Source organism: Camelus dromedarius, chromosome 34 (assembly GCF_036321535.1).
Source record: "Camelus dromedarius isolate mCamDro1 chromosome 34, mCamDro1.pat, whole genome shotgun sequence".
NCBI classification, from domain to species: domain Eukaryota; kingdom Metazoa; phylum Chordata; class Mammalia; order Artiodactyla; family Camelidae; genus Camelus; species Camelus dromedarius.
Window position 1 is genome coordinate 16,847,128 of NC_087469.1, and position 25,720 is coordinate 16,872,847.

General features: G+C 39.3%; 1 protein-coding gene across 5 annotated transcripts in view; it reads right to left on the reverse strand.

The window, feature by feature from the left end:
* Nucleotides 1–25,720, reverse strand: part of ARHGAP32 (Rho GTPase activating protein 32) — a 174,967-nt gene that overhangs the window by 22,908 nt on the left and 126,339 nt on the right. For 4 of the 5 annotated variants that reach the window (XM_064482217.1, XM_064482216.1, XM_031443386.2 and 1 more), the window contains one exon: nt 2,955–3,104. In XM_064482217.1, coding sequence (XP_064338287.1) covers nt 2,955–3,104 — 150 coding nt within the window. Of the gene's footprint in view, nt 1–2,954; nt 3,105–17,264; nt 17,670–25,720 lie in introns of those variants that run through there. The other variant, XM_064482219.1, reaches the window with a different exon arrangement.

Genomic DNA, 25,720 nt, shown 5'->3' on the forward strand with positions numbered 1-25,720 from the left:
TTTCTACAAAGTCCTCATTTTTTAAAAAAGCGATCTCATTTTAAATCTCATTTTAAGAATATTTGGTTTCAAACATGTGTAGCAAATTTTTAAAGTCCTATTGAAAAGCCAGACACCTGGAAACCCTTTGTTCCGCGAGAACACATTCTATCACAGGGAATGCGTGAACACTACAGTTACTAAACCTGGTATTTTTCAGAAAGAAATTATATATTGGCACCTGTCCTCTCTATCATACTTACTAAGGATGGAAACACATCCAAAACTTCTAAGCACAGCTAAACCTTGTTGAATTGATGTTGAAAGCTAACAACCAACTGGAAAACACTCCCTCCTAATAATGATCACATTCAAGGAAGGCTGAACAAAAAAGACACAAAAAGAAGAAAGAAACTAGGATAACAAAAAACATTTTGACTCTATAATTAAGGCTGCCCATATGAATGACAAATGAGTCTGATCGATCCACAAAAAATGTGTTATCTACTCTTTCCATACAGGAAGAGCTCAGAAACACCGCAGGTTCAGTTCCAGACCACCCCAGCAGAGCGGACACCATCACAGAGCACGTCACACCGGTTTCCGGCTTCCCAGTGTATATAAAAGTCACGTTCACACTGTACTGTCGTCTGCTGGGCGTGCAATAGCGTTATGTGTAAAAAACAATGTACATACATTCAATTAAAACACATTTCATTGCCAAAAAAAGCTAATCATCATCTGAGTCTTCAGCAAGCTGTTTTCTTTTTGCTGGGGGTGAGTTTGAAACATCGTGAGAATTACCAAAATGTGACATGGAGACATGAAGTGAGCAAACACTGCTGGAAAAACAGCGCCGACAGACTTACTCCACACTCCACACCTGGCTGCCATACAACCTTCAATGCACAAAAAACGCGGTCCCTGCGGAGCCCAATAAAGTGAAGCACAGTAAAACGAACATGCCCGCATGGCACCTCTGAAATGTCAAATCTGAAATTTAAAACTATAGTCAAGTTTACAAGTTTAATAGCTTCATAAATTATTCAGCAATTTCCCTAAAAGCCGAGCATTCCAATTTCTGCTCTCATACATAACGCCATAAGGAGCATTTTTGTCTCCACTGGAACACAGCCTTAGGATAAGCTCTGAGGGGAGAACTGAAGGAAACACTGTAAAGACTGTTGCCCTGAAGTCCCAGGATGATTTTCAAAAAGGCAGTAATTCCCAGACTACCTGAAACCATCCATTTTTACCTGCTGGTAAAAAATCACTGTTGTTTTTTAATGTCACTGGATGTCGTAATTTAGAAAAATAGCTTTGCTATATTAATAATTTCCACCTATATAAAACGGCATCTCAAAATTGCTTAAAGATACATTTCCACAATTGCAAATAAGCACAGACATTTTTCTGTATTTTGTTTACTATCTACCTCTTGTCAAAATTCTATGTTTGCAACTTTTCTCCATTCTTCTCCTCAGGCGCTTCATTTTCTCACAAATCTGAGTATTTTTATATACCATATTAGGAGCATTTCATCATACCCAAGAAAAGATTGCTTTCCCAGTGTGTGTTAGGTAACTTTTCTTTACATTTGTTATTTTCATTATACGGAAATTGTATATTTGAGACCATCACTTCCTTCTTAATGTATTTTTTTCATCTGAAAAAGCTATTATTCCTTTTTGATCTCAAAACAAAATCATTTCACATTAGTATTCCTATCAGTTTAAAACAGTTAACTCTTTTATACATTTGGAATTTTCAGTGTCATAAAGCAAGAATTAAGTTTTTCAAAATTGCCATTTCATTACCTCTGTGTGTACTCATAATTAACCCCTCCTCATGACCTGGCTTTAAAACCATGCTTTATCAAAGTGGATCTGTATCCAGAGTAATGACTACTTCTGAACATTCCAAGCTATTTCATTCATCAGCCACATCTCATTCTCTACACTAACACATTACAGTTTTACATATTATTTTAAAACCAGTAAGGCTAGATGTTTCCTATCCCGTCACTGATTTCCCCCCCATAAGGCTCTCTGATAGTCTCCTTGGCTTATTTTCCACGTGCATTTTGACTGGTTGCAAAAATAATCCTCAGGGCTTTTGTTGGTCTATTTGTTTTTCGTTCTGTTCGTAACAGCATTAACCTAATATTAGTTTGGGAATAACATCTGTTTAAAATAATATTGTCTTTTCCCTCAAGAAACATGACCTAGTTTGCATTAAATTCGTATTATAAGTATATTGGTATTCTTTAGGCAGTGAGTGAGGCCTTAATTTGAACTTGATCTATTGGCAGTCATACTAGCTCTCACTCTTTGTAAAAAGTGTAATGGGTGTTTCATATCAAGATTCAGAGTTTCACAAATCACCTATTTGTGGTTTTTATCAACATGATAGGTAGACACCTCCTTGATATTCTAGCATCTCTAAAGGAGATGGTAAAGTGCTTTTAAAAAAAATCAAAGAAAAACTCCATTTTTCCTTTCTTCCTATCCATTCATTCAACCACTGGATTCTCGAGTAAGAATTTAATTTATAGAGAAAGGAATTTAAATTTTTAGATACTAAAATTGGGAGACTGGTCTTGGTAATATACATACAGTCTCAAACTCTGACCTTTTTTCCAAGAAACAAATATTTTAGGATAAAATGAGAGAGGGAAAACTGGCGGAGGAAGCTACTGGACAGATGTAAAAATAATGCGAACCAGCAGAGCTACTGTGCCTCCGTGTGAATGCCTTCCTCTTCCTGAGCAGCCCACGAGCATCTCTGATACACAGACCCTTCCTGATTATCAGCTGTCCCCAGAACTCAGGTGCATGCCTGAGAAAGTCCAAGACATGCTGCTGAACATAAACGTGACAGCCACTGCTCGCCTAAGCTCCTTCGAAACTGATTATAGAAAATAAATGAGGAGACGTCAGAAACTGAAATTAAGGGATTATAAATTTTATTTTTACCTTCAAAACCAGAATTCAGAAGGTGCTCTCCCAGGTCACAACCAAACACCCTTTCTTTCAAGATCCCACGCTGCTTCAACTTCTGTTTTGTTGGACGAGACTTCATGAATGTGCGTAAGAAAGTAATGAGCTTGCCGTGCTTTTTAGATACTAAAGAACGATAAAGAAGAGAAAATACCTTAGTTGTAGCAGGAGGTCACATTTTTTACTTAGTGAGAGCAGAAATGCAGATCTCAACAGGCTGACTCAAAAAGAACCTATTAGCACTACACTTCGTATTCAGCAGGAAATTTCCAGCAGAAGTTGAAGAAACGGCTGCTTTATAAATAACAACATGGTTTTGCATGTTCTTCTCACCGGCCTGTTACCTCACCTGATGGGACTACGGGCAAACTGAAGTCTGTAACTGCAGACTTTTACATCAAGCTTGGTAAACCAGCCACCTTCCCACTGCCACCTAAGCGCGCTCCAGGACTGGGACTGGGACCTGAGTTTTACTCTAATACATTCCCTTGGAGAGCTTCATAATAAGCAAGACTTAAAATGGTGTAAATTTTAAAATTGCATTTCTAGTTAGTTTCTAAAATACGTTATTTAGTGGTTAGGAATTTTCACAGCATTTATAATCTGGAAAGTAAAATTGAAAAAAGAACCAACTCCCTCGTTCTCATTTTATAAGGAGGATGAGCCCATTAATCAACACACTTGCCAAACTAACAGCTATAGAAACACAAAACACAAAGCATAAAAAAGCATTAGGTCTTCTATTAACACCCATCAAGGCAAGAGACAAGGAGATTAATACATGGTAAGGCATTTCCACTGACTGATATGTTATAAAGGCAACAGCGAAAGATCTGAAAGCAAACAAATCCTTAGAAAAAGACTTTTGCCGAGAAGTGCAGCTTACAGGGAGAATTACTCTGGGAGTCAACAGACAACAAATGACTATAAGCTCAGAGATCAGCTGCAGGATAGAGGACTAAGCCACGTGGCCTCAATCCCCCTGCTCAGTTTGCAGATGATTATGGGGGTCTTACTGAACCCCACTACAGTTTCCCAAGTCGTAAACCCCTTGAGCTGACGAGCCTTCTGGGGAATTCTGTGTACCAGAGCAACCTGCGGCCCAGACACACCACTGGATGGGTTACTCCAACCAGATTAAATACTTACCATCCATTTCTTTTCATTTTATGGGAAACGCTATTTATAGACTTCAGCGTGTTTTCTCTGAGCTGTATGAAGGTGATCAATTGTAACCGCTTTGCTCATAACTGAGAGGTCCTGGGACTTGAGACCTTCAGTGCTAAAACCAGGAAAGTCCTGAACCGACTGGGACAAGGCAGTCATCCCAGACTGCACACAGATTAAAGGGGAATTATATTTTTTCTGTACCAATTACTTACAATTCACTCAGAGTCATCAGTATAATTTTGATGCTATCTCTGACATGCTCTGACACTCTGGGTAAATTATAACCTTGCTCGTATATGACATCCTCGCTGTAAAATTAAATGTGCTCTCTCATCTGCTAGTGAGACATTTACAGCACACTGGGGTAGCTTCAGAAGTATGTCACACTTAATCATGCTAGTGTGTAAAAGTGATCGAACTTGTATGAGTTTTACTCTCCCCTAGTTGCCGGCAGATCGTGTGTTAATGAATCTTTGTTGTTTAAGGGTGGCCATCAAACCATTTCCATTCATTTTTGAACATTTTCTAACAAACTTTAAAATAATTTTAATGAGATTTAGAAGCAAAAACAAATGAGTTTGCTTCATAACAATTTAACATTATAGCATTATATATTTGGAAGAACTTTAATTTCTACACTATTCAACATTTCTACCTAGAAACAGGGCAAGTCATTTTTCTAAAGCTTTTGTATCTCACAGTGTAGTTTTCTAATTTTCTTTATGAAAAGACATATTTCACACATTTCTTGTTAGGGATATTGCTAGGTATGGGGGGGGCTGCTTTTGTAGAATACCACTTTTTTTTCAATTATATGGCCTTAACTGCTAATTACTGATATGCTAGAAAATGTATTCTTTATGTATGGCTCAAATCTGATCATTTTCTAAACTCTCAACAATTAGGAGGATTCTACTTTTGGATTTCATGGATATATAATTGTGTCAAAGCATATATGGTAACTGCATCCTTTTTCTGACAGGAATAATTTCTGGTTTCTTTTTCAGATTTTAAACTGGCCAGAACCTCCAAGGTATATGTTAAAAAGCAGGCATTCATCTTTTGATGCTGAATTTGATGGAAATGTCTGTTGAATCTGGCAACTGCATACGATGTATATAAGAAAGCATTCTTTTAGTCTCAAATTTCCAGGAACTTTTCAAAAGAATGGGAATTGAATTTTAACTACTGTTCACTCAGCAACAAACGGGTAAGTGCCTTCCATATCTTAGGGGCCGTTCTAAGTCCTGAGGCGACAGTGGGGACAAGTGAGACCAGTTCCCTGCTGTCACGGAGCTTACTGAAGGGAGGACGACAGTGCACAGTTAAATCACAACACTGATGGAGGCAGCACTAACTTCACTCTGCATACACGTTTGTATGTATTAACCACTCATTTCTCAGAAAATCCTATAAGGAGAATAGTATTATTACCCCTATTTGTAGATGAAGAAACTCAGGCACAGAGTGCTAAGTAACAAGTCTAAGCTCACGTAACCAGGATCAAAAATCAGGCGGTCTGGCTCAAAACCCAAGCTCTTGGACACTCTATATGATACAGCCTAAATTAAGACAGCAAGGCAATTTCAGGTCGCTCTCAACTGCCAGTCAGGAAACAACAGAGCCACGGAACAGTGATGAGAAAAAGAAACCTCCTTGATGAGGTGGTCAGGGAAGGTCTGAGGAAGCCACACAAGAGCCGGGAGACGCTAGCGCAGCGAGCAGGGGGACGGTGTGGACGAGGGGGCTGGAGAGGCAGGCAAAGGCCAGCACGAGAGGCCACAGTACAGAGTTTGGGTTTTATGCAATAAAAATACACTGAAGAGTTTACACATTTTAGAAGGGTTCTTTAAAAATAACCCAATAATGTATTAGAAACCTAAACGTGCATTAATAGGGAACTGATTAAATCAAGTATGATACGTCTGCACAGAGGAGTCCTGTCTGGCCTTCCGTGGTTTAAGGAGGCTCTCTACCTAATGATACAAAGTGTGCTCAGGATATACCAAGTCAGAAAGCAAGGTAGAGAAAAGTACACTCAGCATAAGAAAGGACGGGGAGTAAATACAACACACACATACGTTCACACAGACACATCAGTGTGTGTACAGGAGAGCTCATCTCGGCAAAAAGAAACACAGGAAGGATAAAGCAGATAATTAATATAAATGGGTAAAAATGGGTGGGAATAGGAAGTAAGATTGCTCTGAATATATCTTTTTATAGAGTTTGACTTCTGAATTATGTTAATGTTCTGTCTATGTGTTCAAATATAAGTTGATTTAGAACATTAAAAAAAGCAAATCCTAAAATTAAAAATAACCTAAGAAACGTATCTAATAATACATCAAATAGGTAACATTGTCAACAGAGAGAAAATACTTTAAATGACTTAAAAACAGTAAACTGAGAGTAAACTGCATTTACTGGGATATATTCCAGGGACAAAACAACTGCCCAAGCACCAAGCTGTACGTAGCTTCATTCAGCTGTTTCACTACTGGTAACAATATCAGCAGTGTAATTCTGAAACAATTTTATACATATTGTTGGACAAAACAAATAAATATATTGTTATTAGGAACCAAGACTTTTAGTGTGAGAGAAAGGAGATACAATGATAAAATCAAAGCATTTAAGAAAAAAAAAAAACCTCTAATGTTAACTGTGAGTTGGAAATACGAACATGAACTCAAATTTAAAATACACACACATTTTCCCCTAAGTGCTGGCCACTGAAAAGGCTTAGAAACAGTGGCATTCCAGTTGCAATGAACACCTTTGGTCTCAGATCTGGGTTTTTAAATATCATTGCCTAATAAAATGAACCAGTGGTCCTTGGAGAAACGCCTGTTTGCGAGTTAACCGCAGGGGAAGCAGGAGGTGAGACTGGAGTGTCTGCTGTGACAGGAAGCAGGGGAGACACCCACACCCGTGAGGAGCTGGGCCACAGGGACCGAGCTGAGTGGACACCCTGTGGCCAGCTTCGGGACATCACCAAGAATGACTATGAAGAAAGGACGGAAAGGAGTGACGACTGTCAGCACGGATGGAGAGAGAACATTTTAGAAACCGCATGACAGTTTCCCACCTTGAACTGGGCTCCCTGCTAGCAGAGGAAGGGGTAAGCTTCTTTCTTTCACACAATTAGCAGTATCATACCTGGAGTTACTGATTGCAATTAACTACATATTAACCAGGAAATACGCTCACAGTTCAGTGGTAACTGCATGGAAACAGCTTTATAATCACTATCCTCCAACCAAACTCTCACACACAATAAAATCACAGCGGTCAGAGGGCAGCCTGTTCAGAACCGGACTTTCCAGGTCACCTGCTGGTGCTGACGCCGTCTTCAGTGGGCTAAGTCTGGCTCAGGAAGGAGGAAACACGGCTATCTCTTCCTGTTAGGGTAAAGACCATTCATATGGATTTTCCCTAAATAATGACCTAAGACTCACTTAAGTCAGAGCTGCAGTATGACACAAAATGAAGACCAGAGGAGAGTGTCCTCAGAACCCTGCGCCCCGCCATGGCACACCTGGCACTGAGGGTTCTGGGAAATCGTGTGGCTACACATGCAACCTGGCTACTCCGTGTGGCCACGCTGCTTCTCCTACCTTCCCAAAAAACGCTACTAAGTAAATTAGGAACCTTAACTCCGTACTTGTAATGCGAATAGGGGGTGGCAACTGTGGTCTCTTCCTACCAATATATACCCCATATGGTCTTAAATAATTTCTAAGTCTTCAAAGGAAGAGTAAGCTATGTTCTGCACAGCTTTACTGTTGCTACTGTTGCTACTGTACTCGGCATTCTAATCCACTGAGGAAGAGAGAGTTGTGGTGAAAAGCTCTGGCTCCCGCAATGAAATAATCAATTATCTATCAAGACAGATGAATTTCAATGTACTGGATTTTAAACTAATAAAAATACTCAATTCAGTTATAGTCAAATTTGAGGATCTAACAACACTTCCAAATATAAATGTGTTCCTTCATTTTATATGTTCTTCCCATTTCTTAGACAATAATATGGCTAAAAGAAGCTTCTTTTGGACACCACACTGTCCGCACCAATTACCTTATAACAAAACTAGTAAACTGCTTATTAGCAAACTACCTTCTGAGGACCAGAAGTATGCGACACTGTCAATTACATCAGGAGACTTCTGAAGAAGGCAGAGTGACGGATCGGTTTTAGTCATTTGTGTGCCTATCAACCCATTTCAGCGGAGGAACCTTGGAATGCAGTGGGAAGTGTGTTAGGGTTAAAGTCCACCAAATATGCTGGAGTAGAGAAATGAAAATGATAACAATGACATTTTCACAGATAAAACACCCAAAAATAAAACACAAAACAGTACTTAGACAAAAGCAAATCACACCACTGTGTACTCGAATTCCCTGTGCTTGAAGTTAAAATGCAACCTGTGCCTCAATGCTCCTTTCTTCCGTTTCATTCAGACATTTCACATCTGCAACCTTCTTTCAAACTTGAGACAAACCCAACCAGACCAGTCTCTCCAGAAGTTGAAAGTTTTAGCAGTATGGCACATAATTTAGTATCTCCAAGGTAAATCTTTATGATACCAATAACCAGTCTACAGGGGCACACTGAACTCTGACACACAGAGCTGGGGCACTAGGTGTCAGTGTTCCCAATTCCACAAGTACAGTATTTCTCCAGCAAAACCAAAGAACTGTTACTTTCTCACAACACTTCACTTAAACCAGAGTTCTCTAAACTGGGTCTCAGAAATCTTGACTGATGTGGGAGAATTCTGGGCTTGGGTTAATTTCTCAGGAAATTAAACTAATCAAAGGAAGATGGTTTGTGCCAGATAATGGCCTCGGCATTATTTATTTGATTATACACACCAAGTGCTAAGATCTGTAATAAAGTCAGAAAGTCAAGCAGACAAAACGAGAGGGTAGAGGTGGGATGTACAGTACCCGAAGAGACTGTCTTGATTAGGTCTAACGTATAATAACGTATGAATGTAACGTTTAGCATGTCCAGTAGATTTTCACAATTGCACACAATGTCCTCTCTTTTTGCATAAAGTTTTCAAACACAGATTAGATGACCATTTGATGGGAATTCAACAGACCGGAATAGAAACACAGGGAGCTGGATTCCAGGGTATTTAAGGGTTTTATAACCTCTCAAATTCTGCCTCTGTTGCATATTTTGAAATATTTTGTTAATAAATATGAGAAGATTCACATTTTAGTACAAAATTTCATAAATTTGCTTTCCTTTAAGGCATAACAATATATATACATTCATACCAATAGATATGGAGAAAGGCTTTTTCTCTAAGCAATGTCAAATTGATTTTTCCTTTACTTTATTATTATTTTAGACTAATTTTCTACAAAATTCTGCTCTTCAAGATCAGTCAAGATGGCAGAACAGAAAGGCCCTGCACTCACCTCCTCTCACGGGCACACCGAAACTACAACTATTCGCTGAGCAGCCATCGATGAAAAAGACCAGAACCTACCAGGAAATATATTCCACAACTAAAGATATAAAGAAGAAACCACAACAAGACAGGCAGGAGGGGTGGAGTCACGATCTAGTCAAGTCCTGGGTCGGTGACCCACAAATGGGAGGATAATTACAATCGCAAAGGTTCTACCAAAGAAACGAGGGGAAAAGGAATCCAAATTGGAAAGGAAGAAGTAAAACTGTCACTGTTTGCAGTGATGCTGCAAATGACACCATACACAGGAAAACCATCAAGACGCCACCAAAAGACTGCCAGAGCGCGTCCGTGAATTCAGTGAAGTCGCAGGATGCAAAAGTAATACACAGACACCTGTTTCATTTCTATACAACAATGAATTGTCAAAAAGAAAAAGAAAGGAAACAATCCCACTTACAATCACATCAAACAGAACAAAATACCTTGGAATAAACCTACATAAAGAGGTAAAAGACCTGTACTTGGAAAACTGTAAGACACCAATGAAAGAAACTGAAGAAACTGAAGATGGAAAGATACACCGTGCTCTTGGATTGGAAGAATTCATACTGTTTAAATGGCCAGTACCTTCATTTTAACTACATTACAGTATTCTTCTGCAGGCACCCACTACAACCTGAACTCCCGCACCGCGAGCTGCCATTAGAAGAGCTTCCGAGCGTTGGTCAGCACAGTCAAGGCTGCACTGAGCAACGGGGCAGTGAGAACCTCCCCGGCACTCATGCGGGGACCAGCGCAGCGGGGCTCTACATCACGTTACGTTCCAACCACATGTCACCCTTGCCCACGTATTCTCCAAAGCGACCTACCAACATTATACTCCCGTAGGCTGCATTTCTGGATTCCCACTCTTCATTTCTTTGTCCTGTTTAGCTCTGTCTTCACTTTTGTCAATCTGATTTAGCCTGAAATGTCACTCTGCTTCCAAACGCATTTCTGTGCTTGCTAATCAGGTTAGACATTGTTTCACGCTGACTGGCCATTCAGTTTTCCTCTTCAGTGAAGTAACTGTTCACACCCTTTGCCCATTTTACTATTTGGCTGTCTTTTTCTCATCAAGGGGCAAGAATCCTTTATATAATCTGGAATTGAATCCCTTGTCGGTTACGCACGTTACAAACATGTTCTCCCAGGCTTTGGCTTATCTTTTATTGTATGATTTTCTCAGCATGTCTTTATGTATGGTTTCCATGCTCTAAGACATCTCTCCTTATCTAAACATGTTGTCCTATTTCTTCTAAGCCTTTCTTTCCCTAAAGCTTTTCCACTTTTTTTAGGCTTTTAGTTGACTCTGAACTTTTTCATGTGTTTAAGATGGGGCAGAGATATAATCACACTACTTTTCTCTTTATGCACAACCACCTATTTCATCACCTTTTGCTGGATAATTCTTTCTCCACTGATTCGCAAGGTTAATTCTTACATGAAAACTGTGTGCAGTGTGTGAGGGGTCTGCTTCTGTGTTCTCTCAGTTCTACCAGTCTACTCTTCATCAATACCTCACCTTTCTTAATCTCTAGCATTGTACAGGTCTTAGCAACAGGGACCTACTGTATAGCACAGGGAACTATATTCAATTTCTTATAATGAGAGGTAATGGAAAAGAATCTGAAAAAAATATATATGTATGTATATGTATAACTGAATCGCTTTGCTGGACACCTGAAACTAACATTGTAAATCGACTATACTTCAATAAAGCGTTGAATTTAAAAACAGTTTTAAATGCTAGATTAAAAAAACTTAAGCCTTAAGCGAAGGCAAGATCCCATCTTAGAAACTGTAATAAACATAGGAATTCTATAAACACTAGAAGTGCATTTCAGTAAACAAACACAAACATAAAAGAATTCCACAGGTACAAGTATAGACAGAATTCTAAAAACAGAAGAACAGTAACGGGCTACTGATGCTTTAAACAGCAGCAAAGAAACATGACCCAGATTCACATTTACAGTCTTAATGAAACAGCTGAATTGAACTGTGTTACCTAGTATTTTCAAATTTATTAAAAGGGATATTGGCAAGAGATGCCAAAACTAATCTTTTTAAAAATATATATCTGTCTCCTTTATTTGGGTAAATTTAAAACTAATAGAATTTTGTTCCTCCAGAAAGACAGAGAACTTGAAATTTTATAAAGTTACAAAGCAACAAAAATTAACTTATTTTCAGCATGCATTGTCATAGGTCCTGAAAGGATCCTTAGGCAACTGAGAAACGTAGCTTTTGAACCAGTTTAGTCAGCATTTGTGCTGGGGAAAATATTCTTATTCAGTTTATAGCTTTGAGTATATCAATTAAATTAGGTTGAAACTAAATCAACAAAGCTTTTACTTGATAATAAATGGACTTGGAGTTAAGTTGATTCACAGGAGTAATTACTTGACAAACTTATAAATAAAAATTCCTTTATGAGCAAGATTCTAATATTTGACTCAAATATTAGTTAAACTAAAAACTCTTTTTCTAGAAACTGGAATAGACCCCCTTGTAACTTTTCTTTTTTATAACATAAAAGAGCTTTAAATAAATAAAGTAAAAGGATGAATATGATATAAAGAAAGCTCTGACAGCCAGTAACTAAAAATATACATGAATAATTTTCAGTGTTTCTTTAGTCTTACAAAAGACACCCTCCAAATCAGAGTTAAAGATTTTCTTGAAAACCAAACTCAGAGGAGTTTTTACATGACGGAGTAAGGACACGTCCAAGAAATTGTCACCGACTCTATTTCTATCTCCATCAATCTTCTGGTCTGTCCTGTTAGATCTGCCTCCTCTCTGGCTCCACCCACTGGCCTGCTCCCAGTACTACAAAGGCAGTAAGAAGAAAAAAATAAATCGAATCCTAAACCAGATATCCAATGAAATTACAGTAATATCATAACAGTAATTATAGTACAGCTAACATTTATTGAGTGCTTACTATGCTCCAGTGCTTTACAAGCGTTAATTTAAATTCAGTTTGCGTTAGCCTCACACTCTAAGCGATTTAAACTCAAAATATAAACCAATATAGAAACAGAACTGTCTCCTTGGGGGGAGGGTACAGCTCAGAGGTAGAGCATGTGCTTATTGTGCACAAGTCCGGGTTGAATCCCAGGTACCTCCATTAAAAATAAATAAATAAATCTAATTGCCTCCTTCCCCCCAAAAAAAGAATTGTTTCCTTAAAAGTGTATGTCAGAAGAAGAGGTAGACTAAATAAAATCTAAACTCCCATTACATTCAGTGTAGTGACTTTTAAATATAATAAGGTTATCAGAAATAATGATACTTTATACATTTTCCTTATGTATCTAGCTCTAATTATCAACTATCAAATATCAAATCCTCATATTTCAATTCATTTTCTTTCGTTTATTTGGTGCTATCCTGTAATATAATTTTTGTGTAAAATGTTAGCAATCCTATTTGAAGATTTAGAAATCCACACTGAACCAATGGCCTACTAACTGGAAGCTTGTATGTCTTTCCAATAATAAAACAGATAGCTCGACATAGGTCGTCCATTCACCACGCCTACTACCAGCCAGGCATGAGCAAGTGAAAGTGCACGGGACCAGGGACCTGGAGGTGTGGTTTAGGTCCTGACTGAGCAACAACGTGCTCTAAGAGCTTAGACAACGTAATTAACCAATTTAGATCTCAGTTTAAACAATACGACCAATGAGAAGTCTGAGCAGGCAATTTATGAATTGTAGATTTCAGTGAAAATACCTGAGGCATCATGAAGCACTCTGAGAAAGTACAAAGTTAGCACAGGAAGCTCCAGAGTCCGTGGAAGAGGTCTTTGCTTTAGGGAACTTTATCAAGACAAAAAGGACATCACTTAAATTTTCACTGGACAGCTGTATCAAATAAAACAGATGCAGCTTTCTGAATTATCTTGGAAAAGGCTGGTATAAAAATTTAAGAAAGAAAGATCATTGTTAAATGCTACTATTTCATGCATAGTATATTAGGTTTAGCACTTTTAAGGTTAAACTGATTTAAATTAAATCACTTTCTTTTTCTCTATGAAAACGTAGAATAGTAGTAAGGAGTCCTTATGTAATTAATTTACGCAACATGCTTACAACTGTTTTCAGAACTCGATGCATAAGTGCACTGTCTTTAATTGTTAAAGGCATTCACAGTTGTTGACCACGCCAGATGACACTGTTGTTTGTTTCTTTGATTTATTTGCTAGCAAGTCCTTGTTGAACACTACAATGACCATTTATAATACAGTTTTTATTATAAAATCCCACATACTTTATAAAGATTAATCTCTGAACTAGGTCTCAGGAATTCACTATAGTAAGAGGAAAAAAAGGTAAATATTACCTATACGTTCTTAATTTATGAAAACTTATATTCTATCCGGTTGATACACAGAATGCAAAATCCTCATTGTGTCTCTAGGAACTACTGAGTTTACTTCTAATTTTTAAAGCAGGAATAAAGCAGTTTCAGCCTTGGGTTTCACTGCACCCCCTCCCATCCCAAAGTAGATGCCCAAGAAAATCTGTAGACAAATTTGAGTATTAATTCTTAATATACTGTTGCAATTATGATGGAATAAGAACGTAGAGCATCACTTTCGATCAGTATGTCATAAACAGTTTTGGAAGGAAGGGAACAAACACAGCTCTCTAACTGTTGTGTGTGACAGCTGCTAGGCACACATCTGGGACCAGACCAGGGATGAGGTTCCGGAATGTGGATGACTGTGACAGTTTTGACTTCTGTACATGCCAACCTCAAAGGAAATCAGGTATTTGAGAAATGTCATGTACATGCAATACTGAATTTAAAATAGCACTGGCAGTAATGGCTCTTGTCTGAAAAAACTGGAAAGCTACTAACAGTTACATAAGTCAAACAGGCTTGCACTTCACAGGAGAGAAGAGGAGGCATTTCGAAAGGCACTACTGACTGGAATGCAAATGGATGACACTAATAGATCTAGGAAATAAATCTGTAGTGAAGTTTAGATAACAGCTTTTCAGACACAGACAAGATGAGAGCAATTCAGAGCAGAAAACAGGCAACAAACTGCTCCTTCCAAATGCCCAGCACAGCTCTTGTGTGAAATGGCACGCCTGTGGGCAACGGAAAGGTTCAGAGTACTTGAATAAAATGAATAAAATGTGTCTCTTTCTCGGGGTTAGCAATGAACACAATTGGCCGCTGTTCCTAGAGGACTTGAACATGATAAAGCACTGAGTTAAGAGCTTTAAAGTCATGGTTCCCTTGGGAAAACAGGCATCAGGTTCAGATAAGACACTCTTACTATTTACATTATACATGTACTTTTCCAGGAGCTACAAATTTCAGTAATAACAAAGAAGGCTCGAATTTAGCTTATGTGAGTTTACGGAGATATAAGTAAGTTTTACGTTTTTCTTGCTAAAACTGACACTGATTTTTATGTAAAGATTTAAATTATAAATTAAAACAATAAATGTGATTGGCTTTGTTCAACTCAGTACAAAAACAAAGTAAAAAAAATTTTTTAACCTGGTGACTGTACCCCCTCAGTTATTATATAAAAGACTCTGACTAATTTCAGTTCTAAATACAGGACAAAAAGATTTGCATTCTAGCAGAGGAGAGTAGGAGGAAACGAGGTGGATATAAATTTCTGACATTAAAGGATTCTAGCACTAGAATGAGTTATAATATATACAGCACAGAAACATCTCTGCTAAGGGTTTTGAATAATCAGGGCCCTTATTTTCCCAGGATGAACTAGTACTATTTCATATGAAGCTTAAAGACTAGCATTATTTTAAGAGAACATTTATTTATGCATCTCTCTTATAAAAATTAAATCATAACAACTACAAAGTCTTAAGAATTCAGTAATATCAAAGGTAAGAGGACTACATGAAGTTCTAGAAATCTGAACATTTAGAACCCTAATCTTAAAAGTGTGAAAACTGTTTTCTTGAAATTATTTTTCTTTTTTTTAATTAGATTAAAATGCAAGCATACTTACTTTGATGTCATATAGTCCTCTGCACTTGATTAAGCTATGAAGTTTGGTGTGGAACACAGGGGTGGGTTTTGTTTGTTTTTGTGGGTGGTTTTGTTCCCCGCCCCCTGTTTTCTTTTTTTTCAGGAGCTGGAGGAGAATGGTTCTGTATTTGGAGAACACGGAACTGATAATGAGAACTCCTTATTTAAAGGCAGCAGTCTCAGAAGCTTGCCCTAAAAAGACCTGACCCTTAGCATGGGGAATGAGGACATGGACTTTGGAGTCAGACAGACCTGAGGGTTTGAATCCACTCTCTAATCACTTTCCAATCTGCAAAGTCTTGAGCAAATGGCTATTTAAGTCTCAGTTCCCTCAAACACATAATGAGAATGATCCTACCACTCAAGGCTCATGTGGAACAGCGTACGCCAACCACCTAACCCAGCAAGTGTCAGTGAACAGGAGTTATTTCACCCTGTAACCTCTTTACTTCTGGTCTGAACGCTTTTAGAATCCTCCAACCAGACCCCGAGCCAGCTCTCCAACCAGGTTTAATCATTTCTGGTTGTACCTCCTTAATCCAGGGCTGAGGTCACGGGGAAGGGAGCACACAAACATGGGATCACTTTCCAGTCCTTCCTCCTGTAGCCGTCTTACACATAAACCTAACCTGAAAAACTTTAGATTTCTGCTTTCTCCTACTGAATATCACATAGCACTACATAATATGTTACAAAGGAGAAGTTATGGTCTCAAACTATCATCATATGAGCAACGGTGCTTTCTGAAAAGTTGACAATGAAAGAGAGCTCTAAATTCTGAAGTTACCCATTTATGGTTTTGACGATTAAAATATCACTATCATCTAAATAGTAGTAGGAAAGAACACCGTTTAACTGTGATCTGTGATTCGGAGAAAACGGTGGTCTCCCTATTACCTTGATGAGAAGCACTTATAATCAAGGTCTGAAGAAGCCCCATATAAACATGGAGGACCTCCCTAATGGTAAGGAAATCTCTGTAAGAGGGAAAAAAGACTCAATACAAATATTGCACGGACAGAGGTGATTAGCCTTACTAATGCCAATGAGTAAAATAAAAATACCAAAACCTGAAGAAGGAAGGGCAGAAGGGTTATTTCTTTGTGCTAATCTGAGCAGCCTTTCTCACACAGCCCACCAACGTCTTCACAGTACATCAGTGATGCCTGCTTTCTATGAGTCAATAATTGAAATGTTATTATATTAAACCAGCAGGAAAAAAAAATTTTAATATGATCTATACTTGTTGCTTATGAAACAAAGGAACATTCTTTTAATCATGAAAACTCTTTACATTAACCTAAGGCCTAGAAAACATTAAGAAGTAAGCTGATTTAAAACAGAAAAATGAGTATTTCCTGAAACTAACTAGGAAAGTAAGAGAAACATTGCCCAGTACCTACAGAGCACAGTCTACTTCAAAAAATGATCATCTCTCTACACACATGACAAAATTAAAGATCAATTATTGAGCCCTTGGATAATTAAATAACTGCTCACCTAAAAGCAGCCAAGGAAACATGAGCCCAAATATAATATAAAAACAGCCTCAGTGAAATATTCTGAGAACTGCTGGAGTCAAACATCTGAATAATTCACTGAGATGTCCTTACCTCTTGCTGTGGCACAGGTTTCAGGATGAACAGTTAAAATTATTCCAAATGACTGTACTCAGCAGTCGGTCTGACAGGATACCCCAGCTCTGCATTCTGTGCAAACGCGGGCAGACCGGATCACAGTCACACTGGCTCAGACCTCGGCCAGCCTGGGACAGCTCCCCGTCGGCCCTGCTCAGCGCCCCCGGCTCCAGCTCTGCCCTCGGCCCCTCTCGGCAGTTCTCGCGGCCCCGTGTCTGGTCCGTAATCAAGCCCCGCCGGCCTGTGTGTGCGGGAGAGCTCCTGCCTCCAGGAGCTTAATCTTCTCTCAGCACGTACTGCTCTGAACACAGCAGAGACGCCCCAGCCCAAACCACACTTGCAGAACAGGCTTCACCAGTGTCGCTCCACCCACCAACTGCATGCAGGTGCCTACGTTCTGCTCTGAAAACACCATTATGAAACTGATATTGAATTAACTGTTTAATCTTAAAAAGTCACTTACTATTACGTTGTTTATATTTGCTATGTAGATGGGAGACAATATACTCAAAAATATGATGGTATTTAGGCCCAAATAAAATAAGAAAGGTAACTGATCAAGCAGGAAGTATTGCCAGTAAATGGCTGAATCATTAAACTGGCAGCAACAGGCTAGGAAAACATACCTTTGAATATCTTTACTGATACTGAGCTCTGACTGCCATTCCACCTACAGAGTCAAAAAAAGGTATCAATTTATACTGCCTCTGTGGGAAAAATTCTGAGACTGGAATGTCTAATCTTTTAATATGCAAATAAAAAGTCCTAAAACCTGAAAAAAAAAAGTACTTTTCAAAATTAAAAATCCAGGATTAAACTGTCTTGACTGTGAACTCCTCCTATACACGCTGCTCAAGTGTTAAAACTGTAGCTCTACTTACATAAATATTGAAAAGATTCAATGTTTACACTAAATAACAGTACGGCACTGTTAACCCAATCAGAATTATTTGAAGAAATAAATGAACTGGAAGAGATTAACATATTTTCTATTCCAAATGACTTTTTACTAATACCAATGTAAATCCACATTCAGATATTTGCTTTCAATGAACAAAATAATGTTACTATATGCCAGACAGATTCTAAGCCCTTTACAGATAGTCTTCACCGTAACCCTGCGAAGTTGACCCTAACACTACTCCCAACGTAGAGACAAGGAAACCAAGGCAGAGGATTAAGCAATTGCCAAGGTCACACCAGTAGGAACTGCTGAATTTAAGACACCCAGGGGTTATTTATCACGCATTGTGCCAAAATCTGCTACTGACCAAACTTACTCATTCCTTCCTCTCTGAACACAGCTCTGAATATAAAAGTGTCGATAAATGGTAATCCACAATAAGGAAAACAATGAACTGATGTGATTTCAATTTTGAAATGAAATGAGAATTCTGGTATGTGGCAGAAACAAAACACGTTAATTTTTACCGACGGAGCAGCTGTGGATTTATAGATTTTGCTGAATAGGAAATGAGGCTCTTAAAGTTTATTCATGGTGGAGAAGGCAAAGCCACCCCTCCCCCATCTCTTCCTTAGTCCCGAAGACAGAGAGGGAGGGCGAGAGAAAGAGGGAGCAGAGAGCAAACGGAGAGGGGAGGGGGAGGGGAGCGGAAGGGGGCAAGGGGAGCCCATGCTGTAGAGAAGCCCTGCGGGGGGAGTGCTCAGTACAACTCACAGGCCCCTTGTGTTACCCAACGCCTAAGCGCAGACAGGAATAAAGGCCATGATAGTCTGCCTGTACAGTAACCCTCACCTGAAACCCAAAGGCTGCACTCGACGCCATAGAAACACTCGCGGGGAAAACAATGAGTGTGGGTTAAACGCAGGTGAAAATGGAGTGAGGTCTGTAATCCAGCTCGCTGCATTGTGACAATGTCGGTTTCCTGGTTTTGATAACATACTGTACATTTATGTAAGACGTTACAACTGGGAGAAGTAGGTTTTGAGTACACAGGACCTCTCTCTACTATTTTTGTAACTTCTGAGGCTGTAATTATTTCAAAATAAAAAGTGAAGAAACACGGCTGACTGAAAAGCATTACACTCTGTCTTCTAATGACCGCTTGTGGCACAGGACAGTCACTGCTATCTTCTGCTCATGTGTAAGCAAATGGGGGCTGAGCTGTGAAGGACTGAGATGTATCTGTGTGGGCAGCGGGGGCAACAAGAGAACTCACTGGAAAGGCATTGGCTACCTTCAGTCACTCTGTCATAAAAGTCACCTGAGTTATTCAACCCCTGGACAGTATGTCTAAGTTCTGCCAACTTCATGGCCAAAAATGCATCGGAGTCAGATCTCGCCTCCCTACTTGCACAGCTCCGGCCCTGGTCCAAGCCAGCACTGCCTCGTTACAACAGCCACTGCCCCTGCCCCCTCCTACCCTGAACACACCAACCGCGGCCGGCCTTCAAGCAAGGCAAGTCAGGTCAAACGACAGCTCTGCTCAAAACCTTCTAACCACTTGCCATGTGCCATTTAATTTTAAGTGAAAGCCAAAAGCCGTCCCCTGACCCGTCTACCCTCCTCTGAAATGACGGCCCCACAGGAACCACACCCCAGCGCTTGCTATCCCCTGTGCCGCCCACCCCGGGCTTTAGTTTTCTCCGTAGCACTTATGTAACGTAGTATGTATTTCACTTGCTTGTTCGCCTTTTTTCTCCCTCTTACTGCGCTTGAATACAAACACCAAAATGACAATATTTTTGTCTGCGGTGTTCACTGCTTTAGCCCTAATACTTCGTGTGCACTCAATAAATGTCCCATCAGTGACTGAGTGAATGAATACTGGACATGATCATAAACAGAAAAGCTGCTTTATTTAGGGCAAGGATTAAGCTGATCAGGGGCCTACTCTTGGCACTGGGTAAAGGGCAAATGGGAGTTTAGGAAACATTTTGGTAACTACAGTGGAAATTGTTACGTTTATAATTATTAATCAATTTAGAGCAAACATTACGTATAAAAGACGCAAATTAATTTAAAACAGAGTATCTGTCCATAATCAAAACAATCTAGGTGAGTAAAAAAGACACACAAGAAGTAAAGCATCAAATTCAAAATAAGGCTCTCAGTGTCACACACTATTTCCAAATGAGCAGCATAAAGAATAGCTCCTGTATTTCAAGGCTCAAATACAGTCCGTTGTTATTCAAAACACAGCCTTAGGACCAGTGTCATGGAATTACCTGGGAGTTTACTACAAACGCAGAATCGCAGGCCCCACCCTAATGAATCAGGACCTACAGTTTCTAACTCTCCCTCTCGGCACATTCAGGTTTGTGACTCAGCGGCCTAAGGAGCCTTCGTGAAGGACAGAGTCAGGCATTTCTGCAGGAGAAAGATCACAGGCGAGGGCGGGGAGACCCCAAAGTACACCGAGAGGAGAGTAAGCAAATCTGTTACTGATGCCGAGTAGAGATGAGAAAAGAGAAAAACAGCCTAGACAGAGAAATTAGTTCCAGTTTTACGGAGCACCTTACATTCTAGGCTAAAGATTTTGTGTATAATTCTAGCACAAAGGGAAGTCATAAGGCTTTGCAAGCTGTATTCTGAAACTTTATTTCAGTAGTAAATGTGAAGGCAGAGTAATTCAACAGTCATTAGTTGTACATCCACTGTGCGTACACCCCGTGGGGGGAGAGTAAGATGAATGAGACACACTTGTCACTTGTGAGGAGACTGCAACTCCGTGAGCAAGTGAAGCAGCTGCTATCAGGTCTGACATAGGACAAACAGGACACACGGGCACCGGGAGAGGTGGCTCAGGGAGGGACAGATCAGGAAGCTCTCCCGGACAAGAAGATTATGGACCAAGTCTTAACATACAAGGAGGATTTCAACTGGGCAAAATGGGGGCGAGGGCGGTTCAGTCTGAGGAGCAGCAGGAGCAGAGGGAAAGCTGTGAAACCACAAGGCCGGAGGTTCCAGGAACACAGAAGCGGGGCCCCGTGGGCGCACAGGAGAAGGCGCAGAAGAGGAGACCGGAAAGGCAGGATGGCCGAAAAAGACACTATGCTTTACATACAAGGAGGAAAGAGTGAAAGATCTTTTTAATTAATTAGCAAGGCCTTAGAAAGGATGATGGCGATAACAAAATTAGCAAATTAAGCAGGTTCCTATAAGCATTTCTCCTCACCCTCCATGTAACACGTCTTTTGCTCCCATTTGTTTTGTTCACATCAGCCTTATGCAAATCCAAATACATTCTCACTCACTCCTGTTGTAACAGAACCAAAAGATAATAAATAGTTGTTCTGAGAGAGAGAGAACAATAAACCTGACCTCTACTCAGTGTTCCACGGTGGGAAGAATTCTGGGTTTTGAGTTAAATAGCTGCAAGAGAGTTACTAATCCACATCAAGCACTCAGTCCCGCCCTGGCGCATGGCCGCTGCGGTCCTGGGAGAGGCCGGAGATGCCGGCAGGCCCAGCTGTGGGACCTCAGGCAAGTCGTGGAGTCTTTTGGAGTCTCTGTTGCTCCCCTGCTTAACAAAGGGGTGCGTGGGAGACAGAAGTGCACTCCCTACCCCCAGTACCTTGCAGAGCTGTACTGAGATTCAAATTCCAATTTCATGTTGTAAACACAGTATTCAGAAACTCTTAGAGGCACTCTACAGCTCTGTGGTATTCATCAATTCTCTAACTGTCTTTTCCGATGCAGAGGGACAGGTATATCTTGATGTATCCCTTATCATCCGTTTGGGGAGAAAACCTCCCCCAGGAGTCTGCACTCTGGAACGCCTTTAAATCTTCCATCAGTGCCTCCTGTTGTGCTGATTTTCATATCTGACTCTTGAGGTGTTCACTTCCAGAACACAAGCAAGCATGTGTCTAGAGGGAAGGACAGTCAATACAGCCTTCCATGTAGAATAAGTAAGCCGGGATCCATGTTACTTGCTACAGAGTGGTCACTCCATTCTACAGTGACATGTAATAAAGGGACACGGTTACAGAAGAGCAAAGTGCTAGAAACTCAAAGAAAACAGAACAGTCCAGAAGCAAACATGAGACTAAAGGAAAAACTATAATTAGGAAAAGTTGCAAATAAAACAACAACAAAAAGCAAAATACTAGAGGACCAGTTTCCTAAAAGAATAATGCAAAGACTTTTTTATTTCAAAATTATACTACAAATTCAGGCTAATCTGTTACCTTATAAGCTACTTCTTAAATTAATATAAGGATTTCATCAGCATTACATCTAATTACTAGGTTTTTTCCTCAAATAAAAGCCTCAGCTACTTCCATGTCTGCTAACAAAAAAAAAATTCGCTTTTTTCTCTCTTCACCCCCTCTCCACCTTCCTCCCTCTCCCTCCCTCCACCCCTCTCTTTCTGGAATAAAAGGTAGATAATGTGGGAAGATGGGAGATCCCACAAAGAAATTATAAAAAAGACCGAAGTTAATCCTAGATATGAAATATCTGACATGAGAACCCCATCATTAGATGGAGTAAAGAGAAGCTGCACAGCGGGAAGAATCAGTGAGCTGTGAGGCAGGTCGACATGAGGAACTCAGGCTGGGGAGAGGAGCGTGGCAACACCAGAGACACAGCTGACATGTGAAGGAGCTGGGGTTGGGGGAGGTGTGCAGAGGAAATGCTTGAGGTGAACAGCTGAGAACTTGAAGAAAGACATCAATAAATAACCATAAAACTGCTCCATAAACTCCAACCAGGACGAACACAACGAAATCTTCATGTGCTTCCTTCATCTTCCTTCCACCTCAGCCTCGTCTTCCATCAAACTAAATGCCAATTTCTTAGGGACAAGCTTCTACCTTTCTTCCCCTTTTCCTTCCTCTTCTTTTCTCTCTCCCTCTCTCTCCCTCTCTTTCTTTCTCACACACACACGTCCTTTTCCTTAAGGCACCATGGATACATGCTATCTTGGTCAGGCAATGGTGACTCGTTGATTTTATTTTTACCACACACAAATAACTGAACACACTGAGAACATCCAGAAGAGCTCCAAAGGGGAAACTCTCCCTCTTGCCCTTGTTGTGTAATAACATAGGGAGATTTAAGTTACAGGCTCAAACTATAGCTGCATCTTTCAGATTTGGCATCTAACAGTGACAGATGGCAATGTTAAAAATAAATAGAACATTCAAGTTATTTGTACTGCACGCAAAGACAGTTTTAAAGTGTGAAACAAGCCTAAGGTTGACAGAATTTACATCATCCTTTCCTAAATGAATTAAGAATGCACATTTCCCTAGGCCAACCTTGCAATGCTGTTCACAATAAAATATTAGCTTTTGAAGGTGTTCTGTCATTATATGTCATTACTAATTCAGAATTAACAATGTCATTCGGGTCTATTAACAGAAATCTATTTTTCAGAACTATCAGTAACTGATTAACTTTCTCAAATGTTAAAAGTTTCGGAGGTTATCACTGTTGGAAATTCACTTTCACATTCAGAACATAAGAAACTATTTCATTGATACAGTTTGACACTAACATTAAGCTAATTTTTAAAAACCATTTACAGTATTTATCGCTGAGGCAAAATTATCAAAGATAAGACTTGATAATGAATAAAAGTTAAGCTCATACAGCAGAAACACATAGAAATAATGCACAAGAAAAAATTTTTGATGTTGAATTTTAGTAACTTTACAATAGTTACCACAAAACCCCATGACTAGTTCAACAGACAGGTAAAAAGCATCTGACTAAATCCAACATCCTTTTATGATAAAAATCATTCAACAAACTAAGAACTGAAAGGAACTTCCTCAACCTGATAAAGGGCATCTGAAAACCCTACAGTTAACATCTTACTTAATGCAGAACAATTAGATGCCTTCTCTTAAGATCAGGAACAAGACAAGTTCTCAAAACTTCTTTTCAACACTGTAGCATCTCCAGGGCAACTGGGCAAGAAAAAGAAATGAAAAACATCCAGACTGTAAAGGAAGAAGTAAACATATCTCTGTTCACAGATGACATGATCTTGTATATAGATTATCCCAAGGAATCCACTAAAAAACCCATTAAACTAATAAACATTTCAACAAGGTTTCAAGCTACAACATAATATACAAAAATTAACTGCATTTCTATACACTTGCAATGAACAAGAAGAAAATGAAATTAAGGAAATAATTCTATTTATAGTAGCATCAAAACAAATAAAAATAAATTTAACAACAGACATGTACAACTTATACTCTAAAACAGGTACAAAATGTTGAATGAAATTAAAGGTCTAATCAAATGGAAAAATATCCCATGCTCAAGGACTGAAGACCAAACAAGCAGTGGCAAGAAGGTAATACTTCCCAAGCTGATACGCAGATTCAGCAAATCCCAATCAGAATCCCAGCTGACTTCCTGGTAGAAACTGACAAGCTGATTCCTAAAATTCATACGGAACTGGAAGGAACCCAGAAAAGCCAAAACAATCCTGAAAAAGGATAAAGCAGGACGGCTTTCCAATTGCAAAAGTTACTATTAAGCAATGGTAATCAAGACAGGCTGGCACTGGCATAAGAACAGACATACAGATCAATGAAACAGAATTGAAAATTCAGAAATAAACTCATGTGTCTAAGGACAACTGATTTTTTTATAAGAGAGTCAAGTCAATTCAGTGGTGGAAGGAATAACCTTTTCAACAAATAGTGCTTGGACAACTGGATATCCAAGGGAGCTGAACACCACACCATATACAAAAATTAACTCAAAATGGATCGTTATACCAAAATGTAAGGTCTAAAATTATAAAATTCTTAGAAGAAAATACAGAAGTGAATCTTGACCTTGGGTTAATAAGCAAAGCCTTCTTAGATAAAACATCAAAATCATAAGCAACAAAAGAAAACATAAACTGAACTTCATCAAAATTAAAAATGCTTATGGTTCAACAGACACCATCCAGAAAAGGAAGGACAAATCACAGTATGTGAGAAAATATTTGCAAATCATTTTATCTGATAAAGGACTTGTATCTGAAATTTATAAAGAAAACTTACAACTCAGTAATGAAAAGATAATCCAATTAAAAATGGACAAAGGATCTGAACAGACATCTCTCCAAAGATATGCAAATAGGTAATAAGCATGAGAAAAGATGCTCAACATTATTAGCCATCAGGGAAACGCAAATCAAAACCATGAAGATGTATCACTTCATACCCAGTAAGATGGCAATAACCAAAAAAGCAGTGACAAGGATATGGAGCGACTGGAATTCTCATACACATTGCTGGTGGGACTGTGAAACAGTCCAGCTATTTTGTAAAACATTTTGGCAATTTCTCAAAAGGTGAAACACAGAGTTACCATATGACGCAGCCATTCTACTCCTAGATACAGCCTCAAGAGATGAAAACACACATCGACACAAAAATCTGCCCATGAGTGTTCATAGCAATACTGTTCATACTAGCCCAAAATGGAAACCCAAAGTGAGTGGATGAAA